The sequence below is a fragment of the Patagioenas fasciata genome, chromosome 10, assembly GCF_037038585.1.
Source record: "Patagioenas fasciata isolate bPatFas1 chromosome 10, bPatFas1.hap1, whole genome shotgun sequence".
NCBI lineage: Eukaryota > Metazoa > Chordata > Aves > Columbiformes > Columbidae > Patagioenas > Patagioenas fasciata.
In genome coordinates this window covers 2,225,199-2,237,953 of record NC_092529.1, presented here as the reverse complement: position 1 = coordinate 2,237,953, position 12,755 = coordinate 2,225,199, and the positions used below count along the sequence as shown (strand labels likewise).

The following is a 12,755-nucleotide window of genomic DNA, read 5'->3' as shown; positions in this document are numbered from 1 at the left end:
GACAGGTCAGCGGGACTGCAGGGGGATGCTCCCCCCATCCCAGCCCAGGAGCGCCAGGGAAGCTCCCAGCTCTGCACTCACCTGCCCTGGGGCTCCGGCATCCCCTCGCTCTCCCTTGGGACCAGCAGGACCTGATGGTCCCGGCAAACCCTGGCACAAGGTGTACAGCCCTGAGCTTCAGACTCCCCAGCTGAGCCCAAGGGGCCTCCAGCTGGGACAGGACAGGGTGAGCAGCAACGTACCATCTTCCCTGGCATCCCAGCCTCGCCGTCCTTCCCTGGCACGCCGTCCCTGCCCGGCACCCCCGGCTTCCCGCTCTCCCCCTGCCAGCAGCGAGAGCAGGGCTGGGGCGCTGGGGTCCCGCAGCCCCCCCAGCAGCCCCCAGCACCCACGCTGATGGAAGCTGGGCAAGGTGGGGGGACAACACACTCACCACTTGTCCTGGCAGCCCAGGGACACCCGGTGGGCCCTGTGAGGGAGGCATGAGCAGAAATCAAGCAGCAGCCCAGGCACCAGGAACAGCCAAATGGCAGCTTAGCGTGGGGGATGCAAATACCTACCCCTGGGCCAGAGGGGCCGGGGGGACCAGGCAGCCCTATGCTGCCCTGGGGACCAGGCAAGCCCTGCAATGGCAACAGCCACATCAGACAGGGGACAGCACACTGCCCTGGCACAGCCAGGACCTTGGTTGTCACCACAGGAATGGCAGGGCTGGCCAGCTTTGGAGGGGCCAGATGGTTTGCGGGGTGCTGGTGGGAAGTGGGTGAGTGCTCACCCGGATGCCTGAGCCAGGTTCCCCTGGATCGCCCTGTGGAGAGTCCCTGCGTCAGTCCCATCGCCCTGATCCATGGCCACCACGGTCACAGTCACATCCCCGTGCCTGCCATGGGGCCAGCTGGATCCGGGAGGGGGCCAGCCTGAAACGTCCCTCCAAATCTGGCAAGGCACCACTTTCCTCTGCCAGGTGGGACGTGGCAATGCCGATGCCAATGTCATACCTTGGTTCCAGCTGGGCCCTGGGTCCCTGGTGGGCCAGGGCTGCCCTGCGGGGGACAAAGGGACATTGTGTTGGGCAGGTACTTGGCTGGTGGCACAGGACAGGGACGAGGCAGTGGGGCAGCGTGGTCCCAGCACTGCCACCCCTCCCTGCTCCCTGGGGGGACACCTGCCTCAGCTGACATCCCCCTTGCATGACAGTCCCCTGCCTGTGCCATGGGGTGTCACCTTACCGGAGGTCCTGGGGGTCCCGGCTCTCCCTGGTTGCCCTGAAAGGAGGAAAAGACGGGGTCACTGCAGGGATGTGTTTTCGCCACTGGTTGCATGGGGTGTCCCCTGGGAGAGGGGACCCAGAGAGAGCCAGAGGCTCTGGTAACACCCCAGCTGAGTGGGGACAAGCCTGGTGAGATTCGTGGGGTCAAGCACCCCCCCAGGCAGCAGCGTGGCCCCCACGACTTCACCCAGCGCCTGCAGTCAGGAGCGCCCAGCTGCACGCTGTGGTGGCGAGACACAGTGGCATTGGGGGACACAGTGGCATGGGGGGACACAGTGGCATGGGGGGACACAGTGGCATGGGGGGACACAGACACTTACCGGGCGTCCCAGCACACCGGGGAAGCCTGGCAAGCCCTGCAAAGAACCATGTCAGTGCTGGTGGGCGAGCATGAGCCCACCACCCCCAAACAGCCCTGCCTACCCCCCAGAGATGTTCCCCATTCCCAGTGTGGGGTACCCAGCCCAGGGTACTTATGAGGAGGGCAGGAGGGCCCCTAAAGCAACAGGGGAAGGGGTGAACAAGATGTGAATCCTCCCACTGGTGCTGCTCGCTGGTGGCTGGTGTGGGACCACAAGACCTTCCCCTCATCCCAGCCCATAACCCCCGCCATGTCCCCACTCACCGGCTTCCCCTCGGGGCCGGCCAGCCCCCTCTCACCCGGGAGGCCCTGGAGCAGCAGATGGGAACAGAGTCAGTGCTGGGGGGAGCTGGCGTCAGCACCAGACAGGGGGACAGTGTGGCACTCACCGGGGCGCCGTCCCTGCCCTTCTCGCCAGGCTCCCCTCGCTCGCCCCGCGGGCCACCCTCACCCTGTGGGGACAGGAGCAGGGTCGTAGGACAGGCAGGGACCTTTCCATCCCCCCCCCAGACCCTGCTGACACCCAAAGAGGGGTGTCCCCAGCAGTGTCCCTGCCCGGGGCTTTGCTCCATAGGGCCGCGCTGTTGGCAGCAGGAGACTTACGACCGCAGACCTTATCGCCTTTGGGTCCCCGCTCGCCCTCAGCTCCTGGCTCGCCCTACAGCAGGAAGAATATAGATGTCATCGTCCGCCCTGATGCTGCCGTCCCCCGCCACAGCCCAGCTCATCACATTGTCCCCAGCTCAGTGTCCTGGGCTGCCCTGCTCCTTTCTGCCCAGCAACATACCTTCAGTCCCTTGGGTCCGATGGGGCCGCGCTCGCCCGGGAAGCCCATCAGGCTGCCCTCCGCCACGTCTGCCTGCGGGCAGGGTGCAGGCAGTGCTGGCACCCAGGGGACACCAGGAAGGTCCCCCCAGGGGCACAGCCCTCCCAAAGCCCCTGTGCCAGAGGACTGCATGTGGCCATCCATCCCCGGAGGTGCAGGCTGGCGTCCCTTGGGGACGGTCACCTACCTTGGGCCCCGGCGGTCCCGGGGGGCCGGGCAAGCCATCCCTGCCCTGGTGGGGGGAGAAAAATAGGTTGAGCATCAAAGGGACATAGCAGAGCACAGGGGAGAAGAGCCATTGTAGTACGGCCACTGCTGGCCCCCATAGGGCATCTTCCTGCCCCACAGAGAGCCACACATCCCCCCAAGGGGTGCACAACACAGCGGGACAGGAGGGACCATGTCACCACCCCAGCTCACCTGATCACCCCGATCGCCCTTCTCGCCCCGGTCGCCCTGGGAAAACGATGTGGTGGCTGTCACAGGGCTGCCCCCAAGCTCCCAGAGCCAGGACCCCCAGCCCTCGCCCCACACCCCCACACACACTCACCTTCTCGCCGGGCCGCCCAGCCTCCCCCAGCTCCCCGGCCCGACCCGGCACCCCGGGGATACCCGGCTTGCCAGGCTCCCCCGGCTGCCCGGCCGGCCCCTCGGGACCCCGCTCGCCCACGGCACGGCCCGTGGGGCCCTGGGGGCCAGGGGCACCCGGGTCCCCCTTGTCACCTTTGGGTCCTCGCTCACCAGGGAAACCTAAGGAGCCCTGCAAAACATAACACGGTGCTGTCAGAGCCAGCCCTGCGCCGGGGGTGTCAGCTCCCATGGAACATCCCAGGGCTGGGCTGGCTGCATGCGTTTGGCATGCAGGGAGCCCGGCTCCGCTCACCTCTCGGCCTGGGGGCCCCCTCTCTCCTGGCTCCCCCCGGCTGCCCTTGGGGCCACGCAGCCGCTCGGACACCGGCAGGAACGAGTCCGAGCTCCCGTCATAGGCACCCGTGAGCTCCTTCAGGGACGAAATCTGGGAGGGAGGAAAAAACCACTGGTCAGTGGAACCCATCCACGGCAGCACCCCACAGCCCTGCCAACACGTCCCAGGTCACACAGGTCTCCCACCACCTCCAGTGCCCCCCTCCTGCTACACACCTTGATGCCAAGCGCTTCCAGGCTACGTTCAATGTTCTGCAAAAACAAGACATGAAAAACAAAGTGGGTGTTGGTCTGTTCCCACCATCAGGGCTCTGAAGCCTTCTCTGTCCCCAGCCCAGCAGGTCAGGGGGGGACTCACCACAGCACTCCCAGGGTCTCCACGTGCTCCAGGGTTGCCAGGTCTCCCCTAGATTTGCGGAGAGGGAATGCAAAGATGTACAGAGCTGTGGTGGGTTAGTTGAGCAGCACTGATGATGCCCTCAGTAGGTTTCAGAGTTAACGCCGCTGAGTGCTGCCTGGGCAGAGGCTGTGGTTGCCACCACCCTGGGTTGCTCACAGCTTGCTGGGCTGGGTGCTGGACACTCACCGGCTCCCCTCGCAGTCCAGGTTCTCCCGGGTCCCCCTGAAACACAGCAAAGGCATCGAGGACCAGCAGGGCAAGGCTGCCCGGTGCCGACTCCAGCGCCAGGGCCCAGCCCTGGGGACAGGGAGTCCCCACAAGGTCCCGTCCCCTCTGGCACAGGGTCCCTCTAGATCTTGGAGGGCTTGGGGCAGGAGGACACCTACCTTCGGTCCAGCCACCCCACGGAGGCCTGGCAAGCCCTGGGACACACAGAGGGGACACAATGGCACCCACGGTCAGGGCACAGTACCCCAAGGGAGCCATGGGCAGGGGTCCAGTGCTGGGTGGCACCATGGGCTTGAAGGTTACGCACCTGCCCTGGGGGGCCAACCTGTCCCGGGACACCGGGGAGTCCAGGGGGGCCTTGCACACCTCTGTCCCCCTGCTCGCCCTTGGCACCACTGGGCCCCTGCCAAGAGAGCAGTGTCACCTCCAGTGGGGACATGTACCCACCTCCCTCATCACCATGTGGCTCTGCAGGGAGTACTCACCTCTCTGCCGGGGGGGCCTGTGTCACCTTTGTCTCCCTAACCAAGAGGAGGGAAAGGAGTTAGAGGGACGCTGCCCCATCTGTGGGACCCAAGTGATGCTCCTGGATCTGCACAGGGAAGAGCCACTGGGAGTGTGAAGACCACGCAGGCACCACCCAGGGCTCCTTACCTTTCTCCCATCCTCTCCTGGTGTCCCATCTTCTCCCTGGGGACACAGGCTGTCAGTCAGCACACAGCTCAACCTCCCCAGCACAGACATCGCATGGGACAGGGACCACGCCAGGGACACGGCTCAGAGCGTGGGGACCCTTTGCTGTGTGCCCCCCTGGCCCTTATGTTGGACTGGGGTCATCAGCCCTTGGGGGCCCCAAATCCAAGTCCTGTTCCCCCTACTCACGTTCTTGCCGCTGGGGCCAGGTTTGCCATCATCACCAGGTTTGCCCTGGGAGGAAGCAGCAGCAGTGAGACCCCCGCTGTGTCCCCCAGTGCACCAGCAGCTGGGGCTTCCCAGGCCCCACCGCAGCCCCAGGGTGCAGGGAAGGGGGAGCTGGGCAGGGGGTTCCCCATGGCACAGAGCGGCTGGTACTTACGGGGACACCAGGCGGTCCCAGGGGACCCACAGGGCCAGGTGGTCCCTGGTCCCCACGCAGCCCAGGCAGACCCTGCGGGGAAAGGAGAAGGGGGAGCACAGGGAAACAGGGTACCCACCTCCCCCAGCCAGCTCCAGGAGCATGACCAGGACAGTGACACTTCGCTGGAGACTGGGGACAGTCCCCCAGACCAAGGACATTGGTTCCTTGCAAGCATGATGGCCCCAGCAGGAGCACAACCCAAACCTGCCCCCCGCGGAGGTACTTACGTCCCGACCAGGGTCCCCCTGCTTCCCTGGATCCCCCTGCAAACAAGGAGGAGGTGAGGGCAGGGACACCCCCCCTGCCACCGGCCCCCCAAGAGCATCCCCAGCCTGGAGCACAGGGTGTTCAGGGAGGGGATGTCTGGGGGGGATCCCACCCTGGACCACACTCACCCGCAGTCCGGGGGTGCCCGGGGGCCCGGGTTTGCCTTCCAGCCCATTGCGGCCATCCAGCCCCGGGGGGCCACGATCCCCCTGTAAAAGAGCAGAGCAGGAGGGCTGGATCCATGGTGCGAGATGGGGTGCCGTGGGGCCCACCCAGCCCCCAGCCCCCTCACCTTCTCTCCTGGCAGGCCTCGGTCCCCGGGGTCACCCTATGCGGTAGGAAGAGGAGTGAACATTGTCCCCTCCAAATGGGAGACAGAATGGGTGCAGACCCCCCACTCAGACCCCATGGGGAAGGAAGGGAACACTCACCCGTGCGCCAGGGGGGCCACGGGGACCCTCCACACCCTGAAAGAGAGAGCTGCGCTCAGCAGTTGGACATGAGGGGGTCCTAGGTGCCCACCCACTGCACACCAGGACCCCCAGTTCTCCCGCAGAATGTCACCCATTTGCTGTCCCACCACCTCCCGCACCAGTGACCCGGCACTTACCCTCTCTCCGGGCAGCCCAGGGGAGCCGGTGTCACCCCGGGCGCCCTTCGCGCCATCCTCGCCAGGGTCCCCAGGGTCCCCCTGCCAGGGGAGAGCACTGTGGTTAGAGGGTGCTGCCCCCCCACCGGCGCAAACACCTGCGCAGGGTCTGTGCTGAGCATCTCTGCTTGTGCTGTGTGGTTTAAGGGCAGGGCAATAGCAAAGGTCTCAAAATATGGGGTGTTTCAAAAAGATGGACCCAATTTCAAAGATATACTAATTTCCAAACACCCTGTACGGGCACGAGCTGAAAAAAGAGAGGTCACTGGGCTCAACGCAGCTCCTGAGTGTCCAGAGAAGAAATGCAACCCAGGGAGCGGGGAAAGGTGGAGGATGAGCAATGATGCTGAGCCAGGAGCCAGCTGAGCCAAGGGGAAGGCACCGTGGCCAGGGACCACTATGCCACCCAGCACTAAGCACAGTCCGCGGCAAAAACTGTCCCCAGCCTGAGCTGGATGTCACAGCAGAACACCCAGAACGCGGGGTGCTGCTGGGGCACCCTGCAGTGGGGAGCCATGAGCATGCTGGATCCCTCAAGGATATCAGCCCTACAGGGACCCCCAACAAGGGCACCCTCCTCCCAGTGCTGGGCAGAAGCATCAGCCCACGTGCTCCCTGGATCCCACGTATCCCCCACACCTCTCAGGGGCTATTTTGGGCAGGGAGGACTCGGTGTGCCAGCATCCCAGTGCCCAGGGGGGCCCAGCACAGGGTACCCCCATGGCAGCAGCATCCCAGGGGACCCACTCGTTACCTTCTCCCCTTTCTCCCCGGCTCCTCCAAGCCCCACGTCAACCTGTGTGGCAGAGAGGGCTGTCAGAGCAAATGGGGTCAAGCACCAGCCTGGGGGCAGGGATGACGGGGAGCAGAGCTTACAGTTCGTCCTGGGGGTCCGGGAAGGCCCTGCAAGAAGGGTGAGGGAAGGGGGTTACAGGGCACTGACACAGTCCCGGGGAGGGCAGGGCTGTGGGGTGGAAGCAGACGGTCCCCCCCACAGCATTGTCACTCACCGGCTCCCCGCGGTCACCCTTGCTCCCTGGCACTCCGGGGCTGCCCTGCGGGAGAGGGGACGGGGTGAGGGGACAGGGGACCCATGGGGTGGAGGGTGCCCCTGGGATAAGGGTGGGGGTGGATAAGGGGGTCCATAGGGTCATGGGTGCCCATGGGGTGGTGGGTGTACAAAAAGCTGTACTCACATTCCTGCCTTCGGGACCTGGGTCCCCTGGGTCACCCTTCTCCCCGGGGGGGCCACGGTAGCCAGGGAGGCCCTGAGTGGGGGGCAGAGGAAAGATGTGCATTAGCAAGACCCCCTCAAGGCATCTCGACCCCTCTGGGGTGCTCACCAGCCCTGCACTTACCCGCGGGCCTCTGTCTCCAGGTTTGCCAGGCAGACCCGCTTCACCCTGCAGGGAGAGATAGGGTGAGTGGGGGGCAGTGAGGAGCGGGACAGTGGTCCGGGGGGGTCCTCACCTACCGGGGTGCCTTCATCACCCTTCTCTCCACGCTCTCCCTGTGGCACAGGTCAACAGGCACCAGCCAGGAGGAGAAAAGCACAAGTCACCAGTGTCTCCCTGCTCTCTGCCAGCCCCCCCACCTCCTCAGGGCCACCGTGCCCCACAGCCCCCAGTTGCCCCACACTACCTCCTTGCCACGCAGCCCGATCAGCCCCGGGGTGCCCGGTCGCCCCGGCTCGCCCTTCTCCCCTGGCTCCCCTGGGTCACCCTAGGCAAGGGGAAAGGGACAGTGGGTCAGGACAGTGTGGGGGGACATGGGAGCTACTGGGGGGAGAAGACACTCAGCACAGCACCCTCCACTCCCTGGAGCAGCATCACAGCATGGTCTGGAAGGACAGCCCCTCCAGAGCCTGATGGACAGACAGACAGAGCGGGAATGTGTCCTGCAATGACATTACCTTCGGACCGCTCCTGCCCGTGAGGCCAACGATACCCTGGTTGTTGGAGAGGGGAGAGCACGTGTCACAGGGGAGCAGGGTGACCCCGTGCCCAGAGAGGGACCAGGGCCATGAGCTGGTGCCCTGGGGGCTCACCCAGACTTACCCGGTCACCCTGCTCGCCTTTGGGGCCAGGTGGCCCTGGGATGCTCAGACCAGGGGGACCCTAAAGACACGAAGAGACACAGCTTGGAGCAATGGCACCATGAGCCCTAGGGGGCTGTATTGTGCCCCGTGTGCCCCCCCTCCCCAGGCAGTACTCACACGGGCACCTGGATCTCCCGCATCGCCCTTGGGGCCAGGAGGTCCTTCTGGTCCTGGGAAGCCTCTGTCACCCTGGTGCAGATGAAATGGCACCATCAGCATCGCGCAAACCTCTCCCCTTGCCCCCCGCCGCCCACTGCAGCTGGGGACAGCCAGGCCTGGGGACCAGCACAGGCATCCCCCCGGCTGTGCAACCCCCTTCCCCAGCCAGTGACCGTGCCCGGGGGGTGCTGGTGCAGTGTGGGGGGCACGGCCAGGGCAGGGTTACCTTCTCTCCTCCAACACCAGCCACACTGGGAGCCTGGGGGAGAAGCAGAAGTGACAGCGCTGGGTGCTGCCCAGGGCTCCCCGTCCCTGTCCCGGGGCAGGCAGAGTTGGACCAGTTGGGCAGCATCACTTACCGGCTTGCCGGGTGGTCCTGGATCGCCCTACAGAGAGATGGGTGTCATCGCCTGCCCCTTCCCCAGCAGCACCCTGCCACCCCACCGGCATTCTTTTCTGCCCTTACCTTCTCCCCCCGGGGGCCGGCTGGTCCCGGAGCTCCCTGCGATGAGAGAAGAGACCTCAAGGTGCTGGCAGTGCCAGGGGACACGCACCGGGGTATGGCAGCCCCAGCGACACAGCACCACCACTTCTGCCCCCACTCACCTCTCTGCCCGACGGCCCTGGCCGCCCCGGGGCTCCCACCTCGCCCTGCCAGAGGGGAGGAAGAGGAAGGAATCAGGGCCATCCTTGCATCCCGTGCCAGGACAGCTGCTCCAGGGCAGGGCTGGCATCACCCCGACATGGCCACAGCCACCCCAGTCCACCTACCTTCTCGCCCTCAGGGCCTGGCACGCCGCGGTCACCCTGTAGAATGAAGCAGAGGAGGGTGTCAGGAGCCTTCTTCCCTCCCCACCACACCGTACCACCTCACCTGCTGCCCTAGAGCCCTTTGAGGCCCAGCCTCGAATCTCATCTGAGACCACCAGGCTCTGACAGTGACCCCAGGCACAGCCACCATGACCCCAATGTCATGGTCCCACTCCAGCGCTGTCTCACCTTCTCGCCTGTCTCTCCCAGCTCGCCTGGAGCCCCACGGTCCCCCTGGTGCAGGAGAAAGATGGGGTCAGGGGCAGCAGGACCAACAGGGGATGTCATGGGTCCCAACACAGCACCCAGACCCATTTTCCTCCCACTGAAGGCAAGAGCATCCCTTTGGTCACCACTCACCTTCCTGCCCTGCTCACCCGGCGGTCCCCGAGGGCCCTGCAAAGAATGGAGAAGATGTCACCTCCAGCATGGCAAGACAAATGATAGAACAGTTTGGGTTGGAAGGGACCTTCAAAGCCCACTTAGTCCAACCCCTGCCGTGAGCAGGGACATCTTCAACTACCAGAGCATGAGCTCTCCGGGAGCTGTTGGGGCTCAGCTCCATGGCAAAGCTGACTCCTGCCCACCTTGCCATCTCTCCAAAAACTCACCCGGTCTCCTGGGTCCCCTGGGCGGCCAGGTGGCCCTGGGAAACCTTCTTCACTGTCGCCCTGGGGATTAGGAAAGGTGACAGCTGAGCCCGTGAGATGGGGATGCCCATGAGATGGGGATGGACATAATGGCTGGAGAGCAGCGTGGGGTCCAGCGCCAGCACTGAGCATCCCTACTGCCCACTTACCTTGTCTCCCTTCAGGCCAGGGGGTCCAGCAGGTCCTCGGGGCCCAGGGTCCCCAGGCAGACCCTGCAAGAGAGCATAGCTCAGTCCTGGGGACACAGCTCAGTCCTGGGGACACAAGGCTGCTGTGGCCCCACTCCTCTCTGCTGTCCCCACTCTCCCCGTCCCCAGACTCACCGGGGGGCCAGGGTCCCCTCGAGGTGCTGCCCCATCCACAAGTCCAGGGGGGCCCTGCAGAGACAGGGGTCACCTCTGTGTGACAGCCCCAGAGGGCTCAGTCCTGCCCAGCACCCTCGAGGGGGCTGCAGTGCCCTTGGGCACCCACGGAACCTCCATCCAGGAGGGCAAGGGATGCAAAGAAATGTAGAGCAACTCACCCTCTCCCCTCGGTCACCCTTCTCCCCCTGCAAGGGCAAAAAACAACAGGTGAGGGCAGGGCTGGGCTTTTTCCATGACCCTTGAATGGGGAGGAGGAGCATGCTGGGTAAAGCCCACTAACAGTGGCATCAGGGCATGCAGATGTGCCTCCTTGCACCCTGCCCAGCACCAGCTCATGCACACGAATGTGTGTGGGCACAGCTGGGGCTGGCACGTCTGAGGGAGCACAGCCCATGGGTGGGACCAGGAGGAGTGCTGGCTGCCACAGAACCATAGAATCATGGAACAGTTTGGGTTGAACAGACCTCCTCAGCTCCCCCAGTGCCACCCCTGCCATGAGCAGGGACATCTTCACCAGCTCAGGTTGCTCAGAGCCCCGTCCAGCCTGGCCTGGGATGTCTCCAGGGATGGTTCATCCACCACCTCTCTGCCCAACCTGGGCCAGGCTCTCACCACCCTCAGAGCCAACAATTTCTTCCTCACATCCAGCCTGAATCACATCTCCTTCAGTTTAAAACCATCACCCCTTGTCCTATCCTCCCATCTGTCTGTCCACACATCCCCCTCAAGCTGTCCCCATGCAGCACCCAGAGGAACCTACCTTCACAAACTCTCCTGGAGGTCCTGGTGGCCCCATAGGTCCCAGTGGACCAGGGGGCCCTGGATCACCAAAGGGTCCTCGTGGGCCTGAGCTTCCAGGGGGGCCAGGGCTACCCTGGGTGACAGAGACGCTCCATTAGCTGGGGGGACAGCATGGGATAGGGGTGCTGTCAGGGACCCCTCGGCACCATCACCCCCACACCTACCGGCGTGCCTGGCTCCCCTTTCCGACCTGGCAGCCCCTGTCCTCCATCCACAATCACCCTGGGCTCTCCCTGAATGAGATAAGGAGGAAAGATCAGTGTCCTCATGTTGTGTCCCCACCACAAGACAGGGGCCACAATGTCACTATGAGACTTGGCAGTGAGATGGGATGACCCCAAGGTCACCCAGACACTGAGCATCAGGAAGTGCCTGGGGCTGAGATGTGCCCCCTGCTTCCCAGGGACCCCCCAGGCAGCCCTGTCCCCGTCACCTACCGGCTCGCCCTTCTCCCCCTTTGGGCCAGAAAGCCCTGTCGGTCCCCGTGGCCCCTGGAAAGGAAAGAGGAGAATGAGGGGGGGTGCAGGGAGAGGAGTGGAGCTGGGGAGGGAGGGGACCATACTCACAGGATCACCTCGGGGGCCAGGGGTACCCTGGGTGCCCTAAAAAACAACAGGTCAGGAGGTGAATGTGTATCCTGGCCAGACAGGGGAGTGGGGATGGGGTGGGATGGAGATGGGGTGGGATGGGATGGGGTGGGGATCAGATGGGAGCACCAACCAAGGCAGGGATAGGCAGTCCCTGCCCAGTACACTTGGCCTAGGACACACATCCAGGGGACAGCAGTGACCCTGCCAGCTACAGAGAACCCCCCTGGCACAAAGCAGGGGTGTGCAAAGTCCGGCTGAGGGAGCAGGCAGGGCAGGCAGGGTGATGGGAAGAGCCCACCCCTGCAGCAGCAAACCCAGGGGGACACCCCCACTCACTGGCTGGCCAGGGGGTCCAGGGTTCCCAGGGCGTCCAGGGCTTCCTGGTGTCCCATCGGCTCCGGGGAATCCCTGCGGGAGAGAGGAGCATCGTGCCAGCACCTGGTGCATCCCAGCACTGCCAGAACCCCCAGTGCCCCAGGCAAAGCTGGTTCTGGGGGTCCAGAGAACAGCACGGGCTGGACTGGGGTCTCCCCAGAGGATCCCCCATCCAGCCTGGGTGAGGAGGAGAGAGGGACAAGGAGCAACAAGAAGTCCCTGCATGGCAATGTCCCTGTGCCCAGGGACCCTGGGGCGTGTGAGTGCAGTAACTGGGGGTACTCACCCTGTCCCCCTTCTTTCCCAGCTGCCCAACGCTTTCTCCTGGCAGCCCCCTTGGCCCCGCAGGTCCCGGGGGGCCAGGTAGCCCATGGCGGCCCTGGAGGGACAGCAGAGGGGACAGGCCGGTGGCAGGTGGTGGTCAATGCATGTTCCCCATCCGCCCTGCGACAGGGGCTGGACAGGTCCCTGCCCCATAGCCACCTGCCAGCAGGACAAGGGGACAAGGATCTGACCCCCAGCCCCCCATCAGGACATTACCGGCTCACCGGGGGGGCCTGGCTGCCCCGCACGTCCTTGTGGTCCCTGCAGAGACAAAGGCAGAGCTGAGCATCACCCGCAGGCTGGCATCAGCAGCGGCTGAGGGGACGCAGCCCTCCCCCAGAGCCACCAGCTTGTGGGGGGACACCCAAACACTCACCACCTCGCCACGGTCCCCCTTCTCACCCTGCAAGGGGACAGAGGGCAGGGGTTAGAGGCTGTGCCCCCCTGCTCAGCTCCCCATTGCAGCTGCTGCCCTTGGCAAGCTGGGGGGGCCCTGATCAATCAGAGAATCGTTTTGATTGAAAATAAACCTTGAGATCAT

At 64.7% G+C, this 12,755-nt stretch overlaps 1 protein-coding gene across 1 annotated transcript in view; it reads right to left on the bottom strand.

Moving 5' to 3' along the window:
• The window catches only part of COL7A1 (collagen type VII alpha 1 chain), a 39,113-nt gene that overhangs the window by 9,291 nt on the left and 17,067 nt on the right, over positions 1-12,755 (bottom strand). The window contains exons 33-91 of the mRNA XM_065845824.2: positions 12,591-12,617; positions 12,431-12,475; positions 12,177-12,269; positions 11,852-11,923; positions 11,492-11,527; positions 11,363-11,416; positions 11,090-11,158; positions 10,885-10,998; positions 10,283-10,309; positions 10,083-10,136; positions 9,909-9,971; positions 9,721-9,780; positions 9,470-9,505; positions 9,299-9,343; positions 9,071-9,106; positions 8,906-8,950; positions 8,766-8,801; positions 8,659-8,685; positions 8,526-8,558; positions 8,258-8,329; positions 8,100-8,159; positions 7,955-7,990; positions 7,684-7,764; positions 7,517-7,552; positions 7,401-7,445; positions 7,239-7,310; positions 7,053-7,097; positions 6,919-6,945; positions 6,797-6,838; positions 6,004-6,084; positions 5,825-5,860; positions 5,686-5,721; positions 5,522-5,602; positions 5,354-5,389; positions 5,085-5,156; positions 4,892-4,936; positions 4,664-4,699; positions 4,495-4,530; positions 4,317-4,412; positions 4,168-4,203; positions 3,968-4,003; positions 3,740-3,787; positions 3,598-3,633; positions 3,341-3,472; positions 3,008-3,217; positions 2,878-2,913; positions 2,645-2,689; positions 2,419-2,490; positions 2,245-2,289; positions 2,021-2,083; positions 1,896-1,940; positions 1,591-1,626; positions 1,230-1,265; positions 999-1,043; positions 776-808; positions 561-623; positions 434-469; positions 243-323; positions 82-150 (exon numbers count right to left, since the gene is read on the bottom strand). Of these exons, the coding sequence (XP_065701896.1) occupies positions 82-150; positions 243-323; positions 434-469; positions 561-623; positions 776-808; positions 999-1,043; positions 1,230-1,265; positions 1,591-1,626; positions 1,896-1,940; positions 2,021-2,083; positions 2,245-2,289; positions 2,419-2,490; positions 2,645-2,689; positions 2,878-2,913; positions 3,008-3,217; positions 3,341-3,472; positions 3,598-3,633; positions 3,740-3,787; positions 3,968-4,003; positions 4,168-4,203; positions 4,317-4,412; positions 4,495-4,530; positions 4,664-4,699; positions 4,892-4,936; positions 5,085-5,156; positions 5,354-5,389; positions 5,522-5,602; positions 5,686-5,721; positions 5,825-5,860; positions 6,004-6,084; positions 6,797-6,838; positions 6,919-6,945; positions 7,053-7,097; positions 7,239-7,310; positions 7,401-7,445; positions 7,517-7,552; positions 7,684-7,764; positions 7,955-7,990; positions 8,100-8,159; positions 8,258-8,329; positions 8,526-8,558; positions 8,659-8,685; positions 8,766-8,801; positions 8,906-8,950; positions 9,071-9,106; positions 9,299-9,343; positions 9,470-9,505; positions 9,721-9,780; positions 9,909-9,971; positions 10,083-10,136; positions 10,283-10,309; positions 10,885-10,998; positions 11,090-11,158; positions 11,363-11,416; positions 11,492-11,527; positions 11,852-11,923; positions 12,177-12,269; positions 12,431-12,475; positions 12,591-12,617 (3,246 nt within the window). The remainder of the gene's footprint in view (positions 1-81; positions 151-242; positions 324-433; positions 470-560; positions 624-775; positions 809-998; positions 1,044-1,229; positions 1,266-1,590; positions 1,627-1,895; positions 1,941-2,020; positions 2,084-2,244; positions 2,290-2,418; positions 2,491-2,644; positions 2,690-2,877; positions 2,914-3,007; positions 3,218-3,340; positions 3,473-3,597; positions 3,634-3,739; positions 3,788-3,967; positions 4,004-4,167; positions 4,204-4,316; positions 4,413-4,494; positions 4,531-4,663; positions 4,700-4,891; positions 4,937-5,084; positions 5,157-5,353; positions 5,390-5,521; positions 5,603-5,685; positions 5,722-5,824; positions 5,861-6,003; positions 6,085-6,796; positions 6,839-6,918; positions 6,946-7,052; positions 7,098-7,238; positions 7,311-7,400; positions 7,446-7,516; positions 7,553-7,683; positions 7,765-7,954; positions 7,991-8,099; positions 8,160-8,257; positions 8,330-8,525; positions 8,559-8,658; positions 8,686-8,765; positions 8,802-8,905; positions 8,951-9,070; positions 9,107-9,298; positions 9,344-9,469; positions 9,506-9,720; positions 9,781-9,908; positions 9,972-10,082; positions 10,137-10,282; positions 10,310-10,884; positions 10,999-11,089; positions 11,159-11,362; positions 11,417-11,491; positions 11,528-11,851; positions 11,924-12,176; positions 12,270-12,430; positions 12,476-12,590; positions 12,618-12,755) is intronic.